General features: G+C 37.2%; 1 protein-coding gene across 1 annotated transcript; it reads left to right on the forward strand.

Moving 5' to 3' along the window:
* The first annotated feature begins 3,956 nt into the window (after positions 1-3,956).
* rbm45 (RNA binding motif protein 45) lies at positions 3,957-16,049 on the forward strand. Its single transcript, XM_016245072.1, has 10 exons — positions 3,957-4,397; positions 4,475-4,597; positions 7,027-7,153; positions 7,236-7,355; positions 7,457-7,633; positions 9,343-9,472; positions 9,845-9,941; positions 11,206-11,369; positions 12,611-12,827; positions 15,657-16,049. The coding sequence occupies exons 1-9, from the start codon at positions 4,128-4,130 to the stop codon at positions 12,801-12,803; spliced, it is 1,401 nt and encodes a 466-aa protein (XP_016100558.1). The 5' UTR covers positions 3,957-4,127; the 3' UTR covers positions 12,804-12,827; positions 15,657-16,049.
* Positions 16,050-20,810: the final 4,761 nt, after the last annotated feature.

The following is a 20,810-nucleotide window of genomic DNA, read 5'->3' on the forward strand; positions in this document are numbered from 1 at the left end:
ACATAAGGGTAGGGAAACACAAAAAAAAAAAAACAAAAAAAAAAAAAACACTTTTCAGAAAACCAAAAAACAAACAGGGGAAAAAAAGGCGCTGCTTACTTTCTGTATCGGTCCTCTGTTCGGTCACAATTCACTAGAGAGAAACGAGGAGACGCTGGAGAATACGTTAACTAGACTTTAATTCCATGACCAAAGGGAGACAATCTCAAGAACTCAGGGTGACATTTAACAGCAGAGAGAGAACTAGGGACTGGGGACACTTTAAATACACAGACACCAATGGGACACACCTGGGAGCAAATGAACTAATTAATGAAACACAGCTGGACGCGAATTCACACAACGAGGACAGGAACAGGAAAGACCAAATAAGGACATGGAAACACACGAGGAGGAAAAGACACACAACACACGGAACAGAGTCTGACAGATGAACAGAAAAAATTTAAATCTTGCATTTAAAATTATATCAAAATATGTATTAAACTGTTCATAAATATGCAAAAATTCTAAGTCTTTTGCATTTTTGCTTTGCATTCGTGCATTCTTGTGGCTAAACAGCAGCCTTTCTACACCGAAAACGTCTGCTCACTTTCCATGTCCATGTAAGTCCATGCAAATGTGTTTCATTCTGTGAGTTTTTGTACTCTATTTGTTAGTTAAAAACTAGTCATAATGAAATAATTGCAATCGATCTGTTTTTCAGCTTTGAAATGAGAATAAAACAGTAATGTTCTCAACATTTGTAAATGTTTTAAAATTATTAATCATTAATAGTGAAAGTTTTAAATTCTTTTTTTTCACTCAAATTTTTTACAAATGTTTTTCACGCACACATGCACACACACGATATTGTATTTAAAGTGGTATCAAGTGATAAAGTAGTTCCTACAATCTGCATATACGTAATCAGATTACTTTTTTCAATTTACAGTAAAATATCAGTTACTTACAGTTACTTTTTCAAATAAGTAGCGCCAGTTATACTTTGTTTTCCCATTTATTGTCTAACAGAAAAATCTTCAGTAAGTGCAATGTGTAGCCTAAATACAATGGTTACTGTAGTTCTAGACTATATACGAACATGCATTTACTCACCTCACTTGCACAAAAATTTAGTATTCCTCAAAATTAATAAAAACTTGAATGCAAACTCAGAATATGATGCAAACCTGCAATAATTAAAGGGGTCATATGATGCGATTTCAATTTATTTTTCCTTTCTCTTTGGAGTGTTACAAGCTCTTGGTGCATAAAGAAGATCTGTAAAGTTGCAAAGACTAAAGTCTCAAATCCAAAGAGATATTCTTTATAAAAGTTAAGAGTCAGCCACGCCTACCTAAAACGGCTCGTTCTAACACGCCCCCACATGTCTACGTCACTATGTGGGAAGATTTGCATAACGCCGCCCAAATGTTCACGCAAAGAAAGAAGGCATAACTTTTATTCTCGCTGTAGTATTTTTGCTGCCTCCATGTCGTGAAGACGTTGTGTTTCGTTGTGAAAGCTAAACTACTTTGTTTGGTCTTCCAAAAGAGGACACGACTAGAAATCAGTGGTTAAGTTGTATTTACAACACTGTTCCAGAACAGTTCAACCCAAATATTCAGATGTGCAGCACATTTTACGGAGGACTATTTCCTGGGAGAGTAGCCTACAATGCCGGTGCCTGTTTCTTTAAAGTGGAGCAATTCCAACTTTGCAAGGACAGTCTGGCGCTTCTGACTCACAGCCTGTAAGTACGTTTTCTTATTTAAAAAATTTGCCACTGACGATTCAAACGCGAGTTTTGAGCAGTGTAGAGTAGCACTTGTTGTTTGTCATTTCTCCAGACATGGGTTTATGTTTACGCAACGCGTAAAAAGACAGTATAAGTCATTATAATTCATAATTATGTCCCCACTGGATGCAACAAATGCCTCGTTTATAATGGGTTTTAATGTTTTTGTCTCGTCGCTCCGGCCGGACACGGCATCACAGTATGGTGAGGGGCGTAACATTTCCGTCACACGCTTGAGGTATTCGGCCAATCACAACGCACTGGATAGCTGGCCAATCACAGCACACCTCGCTTTTCAGACCGATGAGCTTTGTAAAAATTGACGCGTTTCAGAAAGGCGGGGCATAGAGGAGAAACAATAATGTACAGTATGTGGAAAATAATGTGTTTTTTGAACCTTAAACCACATAAACACATCACATTACACCAAATACACAAAATAATGTTCTTGTTAGCAGCATCATATGACCCCCTTTAAATATGTTAATAATTGAATTTACATTTCCTGAGCCTTATTCATTTCACTTTTGGTGTGAAAGGGCTTTTACATATGGCAAAAATTTTACTTTTTTATATTAAAACACACAAGACACAAGAAAGCCCAGCTCAGATGAGCGAAAGTAACGCAAAAGTAATGTAATGCATTACTTTCCATAAAAAGTAACTAAGTAGTGCAATTAGTAACTTTTTTAGGGGGTAACTCATTACTGTCATGCATTACTTTTAATAGTAACTTTCCCCCAAAACTGGTACAGGGTGAGTGCAGAAAGCTGCTAGACGCTAGCTAACATTGCTGACGATTTGCTGCATAAGGTCACGTGAGGCGCTCCCTCTGGCGCCTTTTCCTACTATGGAAGTCAATGGCAACCACCAACTGTTATAAAAATATTATATACGACATACACAAAAATTTGGGCTCAGTTTTGTTTCAAATGAATTAATATTCTTACTCATTGGGGATGCATTATATTGATAAACGGTAAAGACGTTTTTGCAGTCTTTCAAAATATTTCTGCTACAAATAAATGCTTTTTTGCACTTTCTGAGCAACCCTCTATACTGACCCATTGGCAAAAGAATTCGCGTTAGCTAGTAAATCTCTTTATTTTACTCGTCAGCACTTTTTTCATCTACATGCAATATATAGGTTTATATATATATAAAAATGGCTTGCAAATAAAGTGCTATATTATCACCAAATCTTGGATTCAGTTGGATTGAATCTTTTTTGGTTTTGTGTTTCTTTTTGGAACTGATTGGTTGTAGCCCTCGTAGATCTGAGCTTATGTAGATCAGTTTTTGAGTGAAAAAAAAACATTGTTTGTGGATTATTTTGGTGCATAAAGTTGACCAATGACTGAGGCCTACAATTAAATAGTTAAAAAAATATATATATACAAAAACCTGTGCTAACTGAAAGAAAATAAATTGACAATAAGTTTGCATCCAAGATATAGCATAATGAAAGATTTACAAGCAATATTTTGTAGGCTGGTCATTTTTGAGCAGGAACACCTGAAATAGTAAAAAGCAAACAAACATTTTTTTTATACCCTGTGTGAGCAAAGTCAGTAGTTTTTAGTCCAGTGCGATTTCGAGAAAAAGTATTGTCTTCATGTCAAAATGACTGGAACACAACATGAGGCTTAAGAAGATATTTCACTTCTTGTTTTACTCCATTTTTCACACTTTCCTCTACTAGCTGCAGCAGGATGCTTTGTTTTCAGCGAGACAGTAACGTCACTGCATACCTCTATAGAGCGACTCGATCCACTCCCTGATTAATGTGCATTCTTTGCTGTCAAATGCTCATTCAGAGTCTTCCAGCGTTTTATATATAAAAATGGCTTGCAAATAAAGTGCTATATTATCACCAAATCTTAGATTCAGTTGGATTTAATCTATTTTGGTTTGGTTTGCCAAACAGTTGGTGGTTGCCATTGACTTCCATAGTAGGAAAAGAAAATACTATGGAAGTCAATGGCAACCACCAACTGTTTGATTACCAGCAATCTTCAAAATATCTTCTTTTGTGTTCAGCATAAGAAAGCAACTCATACGGGTTTGGAACGACATGAGGGTGCAGTACATGATGACAGCATTTTCATTTTTTGGGTGAACTGTCCCTTTAACAGAGCCACCGCCGTCTGCTGTGACTTTTATTTTGACACGCGTTTCTGCGCCTGTGTTCGGCTGCTGTGTTGTTCGCCTGAGTTATTATTGTAGAGCTATCAGGATGATATTGTGACCACATGCGTCAATCTGTCAAGACGTCAGTTCCCCTACAGGCTCTAGCCGGCTAAACGCCTAATAATTAATCATATACATTTGCCCTAATACTGTGAGAATGGACGAATCTAACCGAGCCTCTTCTTATCTGGACGAGCCACCAAACAGTCGGCTGTTCCTCGTTACCAGTAAATCCATCACAGAGGAGAATATCAGGGAGCATTTCGCCGCTTTCGGGGAGATTCAGGACATCTGGGTGGTGAAAGACAAGCAGACGAAAGAGTCGAAAGGAGTGTCGTTTGTGAAATTCTCCAAATCGTCGCAAGCCTGCTCTGCGATGGAGGAGATGCACGGCCGATGCCTGGCCGAAGGAACCAAGCCCATCAAGGTGTTTATGTGCGCGCGGCGCCTGGCTCGGCTCTCGGTGCTGCAGGTAACTAACTACAGTGTTTCTTGCTCGTCCAGGTCTTCATCGCTCAGGCCAGGTCTTCTGGCAGTCACAGAGATGTGGAGGACGAGGAGCTCACCAGAATCTTTGTCATGATCCCGAAAGCCTTCACCGAGGAAGATTTAAAAGACACGTTCAAGGTATTTTCTGATGGAAAGCATGCGAATATGGAAACGTAAAATGTTTCCCTAAAATTAAAAGGACATACGTTTTGTTTAAAGGGGACGAAATGTATTTCTCGGACCAATATGTGATGTTTTCCCCCCTCGGTAATAACAATAATATAATGTACTTGTATTAAAATGGCTCCTATGTGTAAATACAGTTTGGATGTATTACACTTGAGGCATTTTCTGATGGAGCATATCTTAAAATGCGAATGTATAAAAACTCGACAAACTGTACCCCAAAATTAAAAGGAAATAAATCGAGAAAATGCATTAGTATAAATATACAATAATATCAGTCAAATAATGTAATGTCAGGGCTGTACTTACTATGTACAGCTTGTACTAACTTATTTTTCACATAGCACTGGTGCTACAGAGGTTGAAAGTTTTGTAGCACAGGCCAAAAAGTTGCAGCGCAAGTATAAAACGTCTGTTATCATGTCTGAAAACAAACGCAAGTAATGGAGTCCATCGCTTAAACAGGCACTGATGTTCCATACAGAGCACAACAAATACAAACCATCACAAAAATAGTTTTTAGACCAAGTTTTCTTAATTTGCTAAAAATGGAAGAGTGCAGAAATATAACGCATCTTACACCTTAACAAAATATTAAATAAAAAAGAAAGACAGAAATTAACATTTTTGGGTGAACTATCTTTTTAATGACAGTCAGCAGCATGTTTAGTAGCTACTGTCCCTTTAAGAGCTTCACGCCGTTCTCTCTTAACGGTTTACTTTCATTTTAGACCTAACCAACTGTGTTTATATGTAAACCTTGTGTGTTTTTGACAGTATTAGACAACTTAGTCCAATAATCAGGCGCTTTTTGACAGGCTCTCAGTGGCGCTTCATGAGTACGCACATGCAGAACAGCACGTGAATTAAATGTTTAACCGGTATTGCTTTAAAGTAGATGGAAATAATGTAGTTTTGTGGTTGCGCATAAGTGCAGTGTCCCGTGAGAGTAACTCTACCGCTGAGCTAACACTGATGTGAATGCATGTGGCGTTGTAGATTATACTGAGACGGAGGGAGGCCCCAGAACCGCAGCTGATAGTGTGCGCTGTAGCTCGATACAATTATATTTCTTCAAAAGCAGATCGTGGAGACATTTTAATCGTCCACGATCAAAAATCATCATATCGCACACCCCTAACTACCAAGCATAATCAATCTCACACACACAAACAAGCACAACGAACTCACTTCACACAATTAAGCGACTGTGTTATGAACATGCAAAACTGTATCGCACGCGTGCTAAAGTGGTCAATTTATTCATCGCACAGACCAGTTTTTTCGTTGCATGTGCAGCATTTATGTCGCACTGTACAGCCCTGAATGTAATCTAAACAAAATAGCTCACTTAGAAGAGAACATTTGAATGTTGCCATAGTGGAGCTCTCCTTCCCAAAATCCTTCACTGAGGAAGATTTCGTTTGTTTATTTTTTAACTTGTAGATATTTCTGAGGGACAGCCTGAAAACGCATTGCACTTCACCCCAAAAGTAAATGATGTGTGTAGTTGTATTTTGCAAAATGCAAAGATATGTGTTTTTAGCACCAGTTTTTGCATTTATTATCAGTAATAGAATCAACTGAGAGACTGTTTGATTAATTCCTCGTGAAATAATGCATGGTCCTAAAAACAGGTTAAGCAAAACCTAATTTGTTATATAGTCTTGCATTTGATTTTTATGTGAACCATGACTGTTACATTTTTTTTTTTTTGACGGGTTCTGTCTCTCTTTGCTCAAAAATCATCATATCGCACACCCCTAACGACCAAGCATAATCAATCTCACACACACAAACAAGCACAACGAACTCACTTCACACAATTAAGCGACTGTGTTATGAACATGCAAAACTGTATCGCACGCGTGCTAAAGTGGTCAATTTATTCATCGCACAGACCAGTTTTTTCGTTGCATGTGCAACATATATGTCGCACTGTACAGCCCTGAATGTAATCTAAACAAAATAGCTCACTTAGAAGAGAACATTTGAATGTTGCCATAGTGGAGCTCTCAGAACCTTCCCAAAATCCTTCACTGAGGAAGATTTTGTTTGTTTATTTTTTAACTTGTAGATATTTCTGAGGGACAGCCTGAAAACGCATTGCACTTCACCCCAAAAGTAAATGATGTGTGTAGTTGTATTTTGCAAAATGCAAAGATATGTGTTTTTAGCACCAGTTTTTGCATTTATTATCAGTAATAGAATCAACTGAGAGACTGTTTGATTAATTCCTCGTGAAATAATGCATGGTCCTAAAAACAGGTTAAGCAAAACCTAATTTGTTATATAGTCTTGCATTTGATTTTTAGGTGAACCATGACTGTTACATTTTTTTTTTTGACGGGTTCTGTCTCTCTTTGCTGTCTTTTCCACAGGCATATGGAGATATAGAGTATGCTATTATTATAAGGAATAAGACCACAGGTGAAAGCAAAGGTCTGGGTTACGTGAGATTCCACAAACCTTCACAAGCCGCCAAAGCCATAGAAAACTGTGACAAGAGTAAGTGTGTCAGTTCCCTTACTTTCTTGTTGTTTTCGTGTGTATTTATAAGTATTAAGTATGAAGTTGTCTGTCTCTGCAGCTTTTAGAGCTATTTTAGCTGAGCCCAGAACCAAAAATGCATCAGCAGACAATGATTATGTCAGCAACCCCAGATCGGAGCACTCTGGTAATGATCCAGGCTCTAACTCGTACAGCTTTGGTAAGTGTCAAGCCACTTCAAGTTTGGTTTCCACCCATGCTTTTGTGTGCAGTTTTTGCATGCCCGAGGGTTTGGCTTGATCATGGTGTGGTTTCCTGCAGCACACGAGTCCAGCAGCTACGCCCCGGGGGACACGTGGAGCTCTGACGTCATCACGCGGTGCCTGCTGGTGTCGTCCCGGGTCGCGGTCACGCAGGAGCAGATCTGCGGTCTGTTTGACCTGATCCCGGGGATGGACTTCTGTCAGATGCAGAGAGATCAATACGGCTTCAGCAAAGGTTATATACCACACACTCCTCTACAGTGTTATCTGTCTATGCACTACTAAACCGTTACAAAGGGTCGTTTTCCCCAAATTCCATAAAATTCACCATAAAAATATTATATACGACATGTGAATTATATACTACCATTGAAAAATTTGGGCTCAGTTTTGTTTCAAATGAATTAATATTCTTACTCATTGGGGATGCATTATATTGATAAACGGTAAAGACGTTTTTGCAGTCTTTCAAAATATTTCTGCTACAAATAAATGCTTTTTTGCACTTTCTGAGCAACCCTCTATACTGACCCATTGGCAAAAGAATTCGCGTTAGCTAGTAAATCTCTTTATTTTACTCGTCAGCACTTTTTTCATCTACATGCAATATATAGGTTTATATATATATAAAAATGGCTTGCAAATAAAGTGCTATATTATCACCAAATCTTGGATTCAGTTGGATTGAATCTTTTTTGGTTTTGTGTTTCTTTTTGGAACTGATTGGTTGTAGCCCTCGTAGATCTGAGCTTATGTAGATCAGTTTTTGAGTGAAAAAAAAACATTGTTTGTGGATTATTTTGGTGCATAAAGTTGACCAATGACTGAGGCCTACAATTAAATAGTTAAAAAAATATATATACAAAAACCTGTGCTAATTGAAAGAAAATAAATTGACAATAAGTTTGCATCCAAGATATAGCATAATGAAAGATTTACAAGCAATATTTTGTAGGCTGGTCATTTTTGAGCAGGAACACCTGAAATAGTAAAAAGCAAACAAACATTTTTTTTATACCCTGTGTGAGCAAAGTCAGTAGTTTTTAGTCCAGTGCGATTTCGAGAAAAAGTATTGTCTTCATGTCAAAATGACTGGAACACAACATGAGGCTTAAGAAGATATTTCACTTCTTGTTTTACTCCATTTTTCACACTTTCCTCTACTAGCTGCAGCAGGATGCTTTGTTTTCAGCGAGACAGTAACGTCACTGCATACCTCTATAGAGCGACTCGATCCACTCCCTGATTAATGTGCATTCTTTGCTGTCAAATGCTCATTCAGAGTCTTCCAGCGTGAATGCTCAAATGCGGTCAGAGGACACAACACGCAGCCAAAATACACATGGTTTCCCCTTAGCTTCTAACTCGATTACTGGCAGCTGAAATCGAACCACTTATTAGTCAGTGGCTAATGACAGACATTTAGTCGCCTGGTGTAAAATTTGATCACACATGTGAGTGATTTACTCGCAAAGTAGTGGGTTGTAAAAATACTCCTGAAAAAATGTATAAGCATATTAAACTGATTTCTGAAGGATCATGTGACACTGAACTGGAGTAATGATGCTGAAAATTCAGCTTTGCATCACAGGAATAAATTACATTTTAAAATATATTAAAATAGAAGTCAGTTATTTTCAATTGTAATAATATTTCGCAATACTACTGTATTTTTGATCAAATAAATGCAGCCTTGGTGAGCAGAAGAGAATTCGTTCAAAAACATTAAAAAAATCTTACTGACCCCAAACTTTTGAACTGATGTGTATGTATTAAATCTATATTGAAGTTAAGTTTGTTCCTCAAACAAAGCTAGCGTATGACTTCAGAATGGCCGATGAATGGGAGTCGTTTTAACGGCATGATCAAAAGGAGAAAATGAGTAAACTTTCAAATGTTAGCTCAATGGTCTTCTTCGTTTGACAGTATGTGTGTGCTCTACAGGTCAGGTGGTGGCGTGGTATAATAACCTGGGCTCTGCGGTTTATGCTAAAGAGAAGCTGAATGGGTTTGAGTATCCGCCTGGTAACCGTCTCTCAGTGTCTTACATAGACGATGGGGAGGACAGGACGAGGTAGAGTCACCTTTACACTCAACTCATTCTGTCTCACAATTATGTTTGTGCTTCTGGTGATGGGGAAAGTGCATGCTGCTTCATTAAAAAAGCATTTTGATGCCACGGATCTTCAGTTTGCATTAACTTGTTATAATTATCTTGATGAATCCATCATTACTTAACCTGCCTCTTCTGTTACATAAGGGGTTGTGGGCAATATAGCCAAAAAAACTTTAAAAATCTAGAAGAACTAGTGCCTTCTGGGGTATTTTAAACATGCTTTTATATTGATTGAGCTATTATATTGTTAGAAACCGTTATAGCTGAACAATCTTAAATAGCTGTATGTATCCAAGTGCAGATTTTGTGTGTTGTGTTGTCTGTGCTCAGTCCCGTGGGGAAGATGGCGATGCAGCTTGTGGCCGCTCAGATGATGTCTATGGTGTGGAACAGCCCTTCTGGGGCACAGCTAATGAAGACTAGCACGGTGGGTAATGTTCAACAACGAGACATTTCTCTAATTAATAGGTCTCTAAATTAATGATTTGTTCTACTTTCGTGCTCCATGGAAGACAGAAAGCCGTACAGTTTTGGACCAAAGAAGAATTTTCATTGTTGAGTGCACTATTCCTTTATAAGCCATAGTTATCACATTTTTCTACATGCTGTTGTAGTTAAATGATCATCAGTGAAAATTCATGTCAAAAGTTTTGGTCAGTACTTTTTTTTTTTTTAAAGGAAGTAATTATTTTATTCAGCAAGGAAGCAAATTGATCAAAAGTTACAGTAAAGGCATAAATAAAGTTACAAAAACTATCTTTCGCCATCACAGGAATTAATTACATTTTAAGATATATTAAATCAAATCACAATTTTCACAAAAACTGTTGTTTTCAGCACTGATAATAATGAGAAATGTTTCTTGAGCAGCAAATCAGCATAGCGTGATTTCTGAAGGATCATGTGACACTGAAGACTGGAGCAATGATGCTGAAAATTCAGCCTTGATCACAGGCATAATTACATTTTACAATATAGAAAACAGTAACTTTAAATTGTAACAATATTTAGCAGTATTACATTGTTTGCTTGCATTTCTTTAATCAAAAATGCAGTCTTAGTGAGCATAAGAGGTTACTTTCAAAAGTATTTTAAAAATCTTACCGACCCCAAACTTTCGAATGGTGGTGTACAGTTTGCTGCTTATTGATTATACAAAGTGATAGTTCACCCAAAAATTAACACAATTTGCTTGCCCTCATCTGTCCTTTTTTTCTTCCATGGTAAACAATTTTAACACATTTTAGCTATTAATGTAGTTATTTTTGTGGGTCCTTTTGTCCAGTAAAGTATGTTCTTGAGTAAGAATGTCCCTCAACCTAATACCACCTGCAAATGACTAGCAATAGCAAGAATCAAATTATGAGCTGTGTCTCATTTCACCTCCTTCACTATGTCAGGATCAGTATATTGTGGACACTAGCATGGGCCTTGATCCACTAAACTCTGGGACAGTGATGACTCAGTTTCCCACAACATGATAATGTAGCGACACATTAAAACTACAGCGCTTCCTTTTGGGTTGATTTTTGTTTGTCGTGCATCTTTGTTGTTAAAGAGCGCAAGTGTTATTGATATACTATGTGCTCGTCTTCCATTTACATTGACTTGATGTTGTTGGAGAATGTTGGTGATCAGAAGTCATCAAACTGATTATTGACAAGGGTTTGTTGTGTCCTGTGTTCCTGTAGGGCTATACAGCACCCACTGTACCTCAGAAAGCACGTGTGCAGACAGATGTAGCTCTGCCTCCTCAGAAGAAACTGGTGGCGTCTGACAGCGTGGTGAAGGAGAGGCTGTTTGTCATCTTTAACCCCTCACCTCTGCCTGTGGATGTGCTGGAGGACGTGTTCTGGTGTGTGTGTGTGTGTGTGTGTGTGTGTGTGTGTGTATTCATGATTGATTTACACGCTGCCTCTGATAGTGTTGGACCGTTGTAGTGTAGTGTGTCTGAGTGAATGTATATACTTTCCTTAAGTGTTTTTCCAACATGACATGAACACATTTTTGTAGTCTTGAGTTATATATATATATATATATATCCACACACACAGTCAAAGGTTTGGCAGAATTATGATTTTTTTTGTTTGTTTCAATGTAATTTTTTAGTGTTGTTAAAGTCTCTTATGTGCACCAAGGCTGCATTTATTCAAACAAAAATACAGTAAAACTTTTGTGAAAATATTGTGAAAACTGTATGTGAAGTATTATTACCATTTAAAAGAACAGTTTTCTATTATAATATATTTAAAAATGTAATTCATTCCTGTGATCAAAGCTGATCGAAGTTTTCAGAGTCGCATGATTCTTCAGAAATCATTATAATATGCTGATTTGCTGCTCAAGAATCATTTATTATTGTTATTAATGTTGAAAACAGTTGTTTTGCTTCAATTTTTTTTGTGTGTGGAAATTGTGATACGTTTACAGGATTACTTGAAAAATAGGAAGTTCGAAAGAACAGATTTATTTGAAATGGAAACCTTTTGTAACATTATAAATGTTTTTACTGTCATGTTTGATTATAAAAACTCTTACATTTAAACTCTAACTTGCATTAATCTATTGAATGGTAGAATTTCACAGTTTCCACCAAAATATTAAGTTTTCGACATTTGACAATAATTTGGAATTATTTCTGTGACACTAAAGACTGGAGTAAAGCTGCTAAAAATTCAGCTTTGCATCACTGGAATAAGTTACATTTTAAAATATATATTTCATAGATATTAACATAGATAAGTTTTAGATTGTAATAATTTCACATTTTACTGTATTGTTGCTTTTACTATATTATCAAATAAATGCAGCCTTGGTGAGCACAAGACACTTTTATCAGGAACAATAAAAAATTATAAATATTCCAAACTGTTGACCAGTAGTATATTTGAAATTACAGTATGTATGTATCACAATCCTTCCTCGTTTCATAAATTGCAGTAGATTTTTTTTTTTAAGAGTTAAGATAAGTTTGATTCATTTTACTTGAACTAATTGAAAACAATTAATTTGTGTCATTGCCCAAATAGTTTACGAACAGACCTGCTTTTCGTGTGTGTGTGTGTGTGTGTGTGTGTGTGTTTTCTCTCCATGCAGTCGTTTCGGTTCCCTGATGGAGGTTTACTTGGTTCCAGGCCGGAATGTGGGATATATAAAGTATGCCGACCGCAAACCTGCTCACGACGCCATAGCTCTGCTGCACGGTAAAGTGATTAACGGCATCAAGATGAAGGTCATGCTGGCAGACCCACCGAAAGAGGAATCACACAAACGCCAGAGAACTTACTGACCTTTGACCTTACAACAGTTTCAGGTAAGTAAGCTCAGTAGGTGAAACAGACAAACTATTCACATATTTTTGAATCCACCACAACATTGTTATTTCTGCTATGAGTACAAGAATAAAGAAAATCCAAAAACAATGTTAAAGTCATGACAGAATCTAGATAATTTGTTGTCGAGTGTGAACTTGCTCCAGAATAAGTTGATAACTTGAGACGTGATGTAGCATTGACAGCTGAACTGTGGCCACTCATATACTGCCTGAGACACGATCCTTCTTAGAAATGTCTCTTTTGGACTACTTACATGAAAGGATTTGTTTGTCTTTCTATACCAGTCAGACAACATAATGTCACGCCAGTCAAACAGAAACAATTATTCAAACAATGCATGCAATGCATCATATCTGTCTTCTACCATTGATTTGAGGTCATAAAATTATTCTGTGGCATTTGTAATAATTTTTTATGATTTTTGTTAAGAAGTGCAGTGTGTAATTTCACTGGCACTAGGTGACAGAAAATGGAAATACTCTTGTTCTTTCAGCAGCCTGACAGATTTTTTCAAACGTTTACGAAAGAAGTCTCCTGTGCTCAGCAAGGCTACACTTATTTGATCAATAATACTCTAAAAACAATATTATATTAGCTTAACAATTTAAAGTAACTGTGTTCTATTTTCATGTTTTAAATAGGGCTGTCAGTTTAATGTGGTAACTTAATTAGTTGTGAAAAAATAACGCGATTAAAATATTTTAACGCACTGGCCCCGCCCCAAGACCTGTACGTCATCTTACATTTCATACAGTTGACTTGACAAATATGATGCAGGGCAACAACTCCATAAATGCAGTTATGCCCTAAAATTCTAGATATTGGGGCAAAAATGCTCCTGTATTAGTTTTTGTCTCTCATGATAAGCGATATCACCTGAGCAGCGAGAGCAATATCACACAAGTGCTGTTTCTGTCCTGAATATAACCAGCGCAAATGTGATTTTATAACAGTTCAGTAAATAAGAAGTTAATATTGTTATATTTTAAACACAATATTGTTTTTGCTCAGTTTTGCCAACAAAAATATTACCTTTAAAGCCACAGCAGAATTGTTGTGAGTCTCCGAGCAACACAGCCGTGTTTAGTTTTTGAACGAATCGAGTGAATCAAAGATTCGAGAGTCATTTATTGAATTCCTGAACGAATCAGCGTTAGAATGAATAAATGACTCATAGACATTTGTCACCACCTGCTGGCAGTTTTAGTTTCTTATTTAGAGTACTATTTCATTAAAAAAAGGGGGGGGGGGCTTTAAAGGGATAGTTCACCCCAAAAATTTTAAATTACGTCATCATTTACTCAAACCTGAATTTTGTGGAACATAAAAGAAGGTGTTTTGAAGACTGTTGGTAACAAAGCTGTTTTGGTTACCAATGACTTTCATTGAATGAACGTTGCAATGGAAATGTTTCTCAAATGAACTTTTTTTTATGTTCCATATTTTATGTTAGGCCGTTGTAGCCTAAACGTTTATGTAGTCAATTATATGTTGAATCAAATAAAATATTTCTTTCTAAACACAAAAATAGCTTTAAATAACATTTGGGGGATATTTTCACAGCCAAATGTAATTTGCGATTAATTAGATTAGTTAATCGACACATCAAAAATAAATAAATAAATGTATCGACTGACAGCCTTGGTTTTAAAATGTAATTTATTCGTGTGATGGTAGTTTAGTCACTTTTCCTCAGTTGCTCTAATTGCAGTGGTTCCCAACACTGGTCCCGGAGGCACCCCAACACTGCATGTTTTGCATGCCTCCTTAATCAAACACACCTGATTTAGATCATCAGCTCATTAGTAAAGACTCCATGGCCTGAAATTGGTGTGTCAGAGAAAGGAGACATGCAAAATGTGCAGTGTAGGGGTGCCTCCAGGACCAGGGTTGGGAACCACTGAATTAATGCAACAAAATGAAGAGTACAGGATGCGCATTAGGAGTGTAACTGAGCGTTGTGTATTTGATCATATTCATGTGCTGCCACAGAGAATTATGGGATGTTTCATTATAGCCGTCATCCCGTAAACTGGCTAAATGAAATGTTTAGGTTTTGTAGTAAAGTTAGTCTTCATCAAAAGCACAACAATTATGTACAAAATATTTGTGTAAAAATTCACAATTAAAACAATTATGGTCAATATCAATAGGCTTCTTCCATAGGTGCATTCCAAATCGTTTAATTAGGCACACTTCTATGATGTTTTGTAGCATAAACAGTGCGAGTAGTGTGTTCACACTGAATAGTCCAGAAAGAAAAAGTGCTTTAAATACCCGGATGATGCACTTAAATAACCCAAAAAATGTTGAACACTTCATGTGTCATTAAGTGCTGCTTCATGCCATTACTGACAGCGGACAATAGAACCATTGTTTAAACCAAAGGTGTCAAACTCAGTTCCTGGAGGGCCACAGCTCTGCAGAGTTTAGTTCCAACCCTGCTCCAACACACAAGCCATGTAGTTTTCAAATAAGCATGAATGGACCTGATTAGCTGGATCAGGTGTGTTTGACTAGGGTTGGAGATAAACTCTGCAGGGCTGTGGCCCTTCAGGAATTGAGTTTGACACCCCTTGTTTAAACTATACATTTTTACATTTTGGCAAAGTTTGGCTAATGTGGCTGCAACATTATTCTGAAATAAGATAGAATACAGTAGTAAAGTCGGTCACATATTTCTTTTAATGCCAACTTTATGTTATGAGGTTAAGACCTAAATGGACCCATCATTCAAAAGAATTTTGAGCAGTTTCTCAAGATTGTGGACTTGCATAACTGTGACTATGCTGTGTTTGTTCTTGCAGAGGTTTAGATGACATGACGCATGACCCCGACATGACAGGACGGCTATTTATGATGACACGACCTCATGTCGACGGACACTGACTGCCGTTTCAGTTCTTTAAAAAGTGTTTTTACTTTCTCTCTTTTTTTCTTGTTTACTGTTAGCCAGCTGCCAGCAATTGAGACATTTCAACACTTAATATTTTCAGCTTATTTAATTCCATTGACAAAATGTAGGGACTTCTTTTGTGTTCTGCAAAGGTTTAGAATGACGAACGTTTGAGTAAATGATGACCGAATCGTTACATGTGGACTATCCCAGTTAACAAAGGTGACAGACAAAGAGTTTGAGCTCGTGCATGGCCTCTGTATGTATCTGATGTGTATGGAATGAGCAAATAAAAAGAGTTTGACAAATTAAGCTTGTCTTACATAGCCTGTTTATTTCTTATTGATCGTTAATTACTGGTGCTCTGTCAACGTTTGAAGTGAGAGAATAGTTTAAACTGTCATGGAGTGTATTTATGTGTAATTTATCTTATACAGGTGATGTCGAAGTGCCTGCTCTTTCCATGCTCTCCTCCTCAGACAGGCTGCGTGTGCCTGGGCTGCCTGATTTAGAGAAGTGGGCCCCACTTTCCTCTTCTGCTTCTGGATCATTCCCAATATGAGTGATGCCAGGATTTGGATTTGTGTCTGGATCAGAGGGTCTATCTTCAGCTGTGCTTCATGATTCAGACAGGGGGTTTAAAAGTACATCTGATGGACGGAGTTCTTCTTAATGTTCGCACTCTGGGGAGCCTGGGGGCTCTGGCTGGTTTTCTGACTGAAGCCCATCAACATCATCATCAGAAAGTTGCTTGATGCGCACAACATTGGTCAGGGCTGAGACATGAGGCTGGATCGAGGAGACCAACGCGGTGTCACATTAGAGGAGGGCACTTCGGTTCGAACACAAGGGAAACAAATGACTGAAAGGGATGCTTACTGAAAGAAATTCTTTAAGCGCATTTTATTTTATTACAATGTTCAAAAAATATTAAAAACACATTTTATGTATAATGAGGTACCAACATGTCTTACAATTCTGTATTAATATTGATATTTTTGATCAGGCTTGTTGAAAAACAGGAAATCCTATTAAACACTCTGCTATACTGCTCAATAGTATGGGGTCAGGAAGATTTTTTTTTTTTTAATTCAAGTTTATTTGTATAGCGCTCTTCACGACGCAAATCGTTGCAAAGCAGCTTTACAGAAAATGTAAGTTTCTACATTATATTTAGTAATTGCTTATCAGTGGTGACTATCTCAAGTGATGTCCATATTGTGGAAATGTACGGTGAAAATCAAGTAGTTAGTTTGTTATGCAATTAAAAGTTAATACTTTCATTCAGCAAGGACACAATAAATTGATCCAAAGTGATAAAGACGTTTATAATTGTACAAAAGATTTTTATTTTAAATAAATGCTGTTCTTTTAAACTTTATATTCTAAGAATCCTGAAAAAAAGAATTGTAGTTAAAAAAAAAAAAAAAACTTTTTAACACTGATAATATTTTTTTTTTTTGAGCAGCAAATCCCTAAACTTTTGAATGGTAATGTAATATTTTTTATTACTATTATTACTTTTCTATTACTATGTAATCTATTATTTATCACTAAAACAAGAAGTGATAGTTTTGTCAAATGCAGTCAAGTCATAATGGTATAACCAACATGCAGGAAGTCATTTTATTGTCATGTGACAGAATGGCCATAATGGTAGACCCACAATAAGTCTCTTAAAATATATATTATCATTACAATCAAAAATATCATATAAATATCATAACATGTCAAATTAGTTCAGGTTGTCAACTTTTCAGTGGTATGACCCCAAAAAATTATGAACAAATGAAAAGGTGGCAATATATTTTAAGGTCTAAGGAAAATATATTATTTATAAAAAATAAAATAAATGAACATAATCCAAGAAATATTTTTTAAATTTAGATTTTAGAATGTCTATATTTATTAGTATTCCCTTATATATGAATTCATTTTAAAGCACTGCACACATCTGAACCAAAAGCGTATGGATTTTCATCAGAGATGGCAGAAGTACATGCATCCTTTACTCAAGTAGAAGTACAGATATACTCATGTTTAAAATGACTGGTAAAAGTAGAAGTACTGACTACACTTTTTTTTACTCAAGTTAAAGTAAAGAATGTATGGGCTTTGACATACTTCTAAGTAAAAAGTAGCTATTACCTGTTTAAGTGTCACGCTGGTAACTGGACCTCACATCATACATTACAGTTTTTTAAAAATTGCTTAGACACTAAAAGTGGTACGTGAGGCCCACTCAGTGAAACCATTCACTCATATACCTAATCTTTAGACCAAGTCTGCAAAACTACAAGCACATGACATGCTTTAAACTCAGGTTGATACTGTCAAACAAACTTTGTAAAACTCTATACGCAGTTCTCTACATTACACACAACTTTCGAAACTAACAGCTTTTTTGTTTTATTTGGGAATCGCTGCCATTTTAATGCCACACTCATTTACTGATGACCTACACATGGATACGCTGTTTTCGTTCAAATCAAAGTGTAAATAAATGTAGAACGACATGGGGGTAAGTGATTAATGACAAAAACGGATACGTTTTCTACATTTATTTACGCTTTGATTTGAACGAAAACAGCATATCCGTGTGGTGCGGCTGACACATACAAGTAGTACAGCATACGCAGTTTACGTCCAGCGGATACTCTCCAAAATGGCCCTACGGTGACGCGAAGGAGACGAATTGTTGAATAAAGTCGTTATTTTTTTGTTTGTTTTTTTGCGTACAAAAAGTATTCTCGTCGCTTTAGAAAATTCAGATTGAACCACTGATGGCAGATGGACTATTTTGACGATGTCTTTCATATTTTTCTGGACCTTGACAGTGTAAGTTACTTGGCAGTCAGTGGGACAGTAAGTCACAAGCCTCCCGGTTTTCATCCAAAATATCTTGAATTGTGTTCCGAAGACGAACAAAGCTTTTACGGTTTTGGAACGACATGGGGATAAGTGATTAATGACAAAATTTTTATTTTGGGGTGGAGTAACCCTTTTAGTCTCTCCATTGTGTCAGCGGGGCAGTTGAGGTGTCATCTTGAGAGTGGGACTTTTTCCATCGCTGGAAAAAAACGTCTTCATCTTTTGAGGAATGTGAGGCGTTAACTTTATACACTTCCATTTGTTGTTTCAGGTGGCTTTTGATGTAGTCTAGACCTATGGTATACAAAACCAAATAATGGTTCACAATTTTTTGTGAATTGTCCACTGCTTCATGAAAAACAATTGGTCAATATGCTACCAAAATTATTTAAAGGGGTCATATGATGCGATTAAAATTTTTCCTTTCTCTTTGGAGTGTTACAAGCTCTTGGTGCATAAAGAAGATCTGTAAAGTTGCAAACACTAAAGTCTCAAATCCACAGAGATATTCTTTATAAAAGTTAAGAGTCAGCCACGCCTACCTAAAACGGCTCGTTCTAACACGCCCCAACATGTCTACGTCACTATGTGGGAAGATTTGCATAACGCCGCCCAAATGTTCACGCAAAGAAAGAAGGCGTAACTTTTATTCTCGCTGTAGTATTGTTGCGGCCGCCATGTCGTGAAGATGCTGTGTGTTTCGTTGTGAAAGCGAAGCTACTTTGTTTGGTCTTCCAACTACTTTGTTTGGTTTGAAACTTTCTTTGTCATGCCTGGAGCTGATCCGTGCTGGTCGCTGAGGAAATACATCAACTTCGCGCGGTGGATCACCGGATTGGCTTTCACCGTGGACGAAGCGGAGTCCACCCCGGGGTCGTCACATGTGGTTGCTGCAAGCCCACCGGATGCTCCTTTGTCGAATCCGCTGCCTCTGCTCACTCTAGACCTCCGGCCGTTCCTCACTTTATCCCCCGGCCTCCGCTCACTCTAGGCCGCAGGCGTCCACTCACTCTAGCCCTCCGGCCGTTCCTCACTCTAGCCCCTGGCCTCTGCTTACTCTAGGCCGCCGCCACTCACTCTAGGCCGCTGTGTGTGACGCTTTGTTTCGTTGTGAAAGCGAAACTACTTTGTTTGGCCTTCCAAAAGAGGACACAACTAGCAATCAGTGGTTAAGTTGTATTTACAACACTGTTCCAGTACAGTTCAACCCAAATATTCAGATGTGTGCAGCACATTTTATGGAGGACTGTTTCCTGATCCTGGGAGAGTAGACTACAATGCCGGCTGTTCTGACTCACAGACTGTAAGTATGTTTTTTATATTTAAAGAGTTTTTATATTTTATATATTTAAAACGAGTTTTTTGGGCAGTGCAGAGTAGGGCTTGTTGTTTGTCATTTCTCCGATCACAAATGCAGACATGGTTTTATGTTTACACGGCGCAACGCAACGCAATGCGTAAAAAGACAATATAAGTCATTTTAATCCATAATTATGTCCCCACTGGATGCAACAAATGCCTTGTTTATAATGGGTTTTAATGTTTTTGTCTCGTCGCTCCGGCCGGACAGGGCATCACAGTATGGTGAGGGGCGTAACATTTCCGTCACAAGCTTGAGGTATTCGGCCAATCACAACGCACTGGATAGCTGGCCAATCAGAGCACACCTCACTTTTCAGACCGATGAGCTTTGTAAAAATCGACGCATTTCAGAAAGGCGGGACATAGAGGAGAAACAATAATGTACAGTATGTGGAAAATAATGTGTTTTTTGAACCTTAAACCACATAAAATCATTTCATTACACCAAATACACAAAATAATGTTCTTTTTAGCAGCATCATATGACCCCTTTAATAATGCCAACATGTCCTCTGTTATCTTCAGTAGTAAAGCATAAAGCAAACTGTTCAAAACTTACCAAGTTTTAGGACACATTCGTCACTTGTCCAGCACGTCTTGAATTTGGGGAGTAGAATTGCAGCAGCGATTATGCATTATTTACTATTATAATACTATTGTAAGTGCGCGTAACGTAAAAAGGACACTGTAAAATAAAGTATTACCAAGTCTTCTCTATGTAAACAAACTTAAATTAACAAAACGAAAATTAACGGATTTACATTGTCATCACAGCAGTTAAAAATTAATATAACGTTGCTCATACGGTTAGTAGCCATTTTTTTTACATATA

Source organism: Sinocyclocheilus grahami, unplaced genomic scaffold, assembly GCF_001515645.1.
Source record: "Sinocyclocheilus grahami isolate Dianchi unplaced genomic scaffold, SAMN03320097.WGS_v1.1 scaffold744.1, whole genome shotgun sequence".
Taxonomy (NCBI): Eukaryota; Metazoa; Chordata; class Actinopteri; order Cypriniformes; family Cyprinidae; genus Sinocyclocheilus; species Sinocyclocheilus grahami.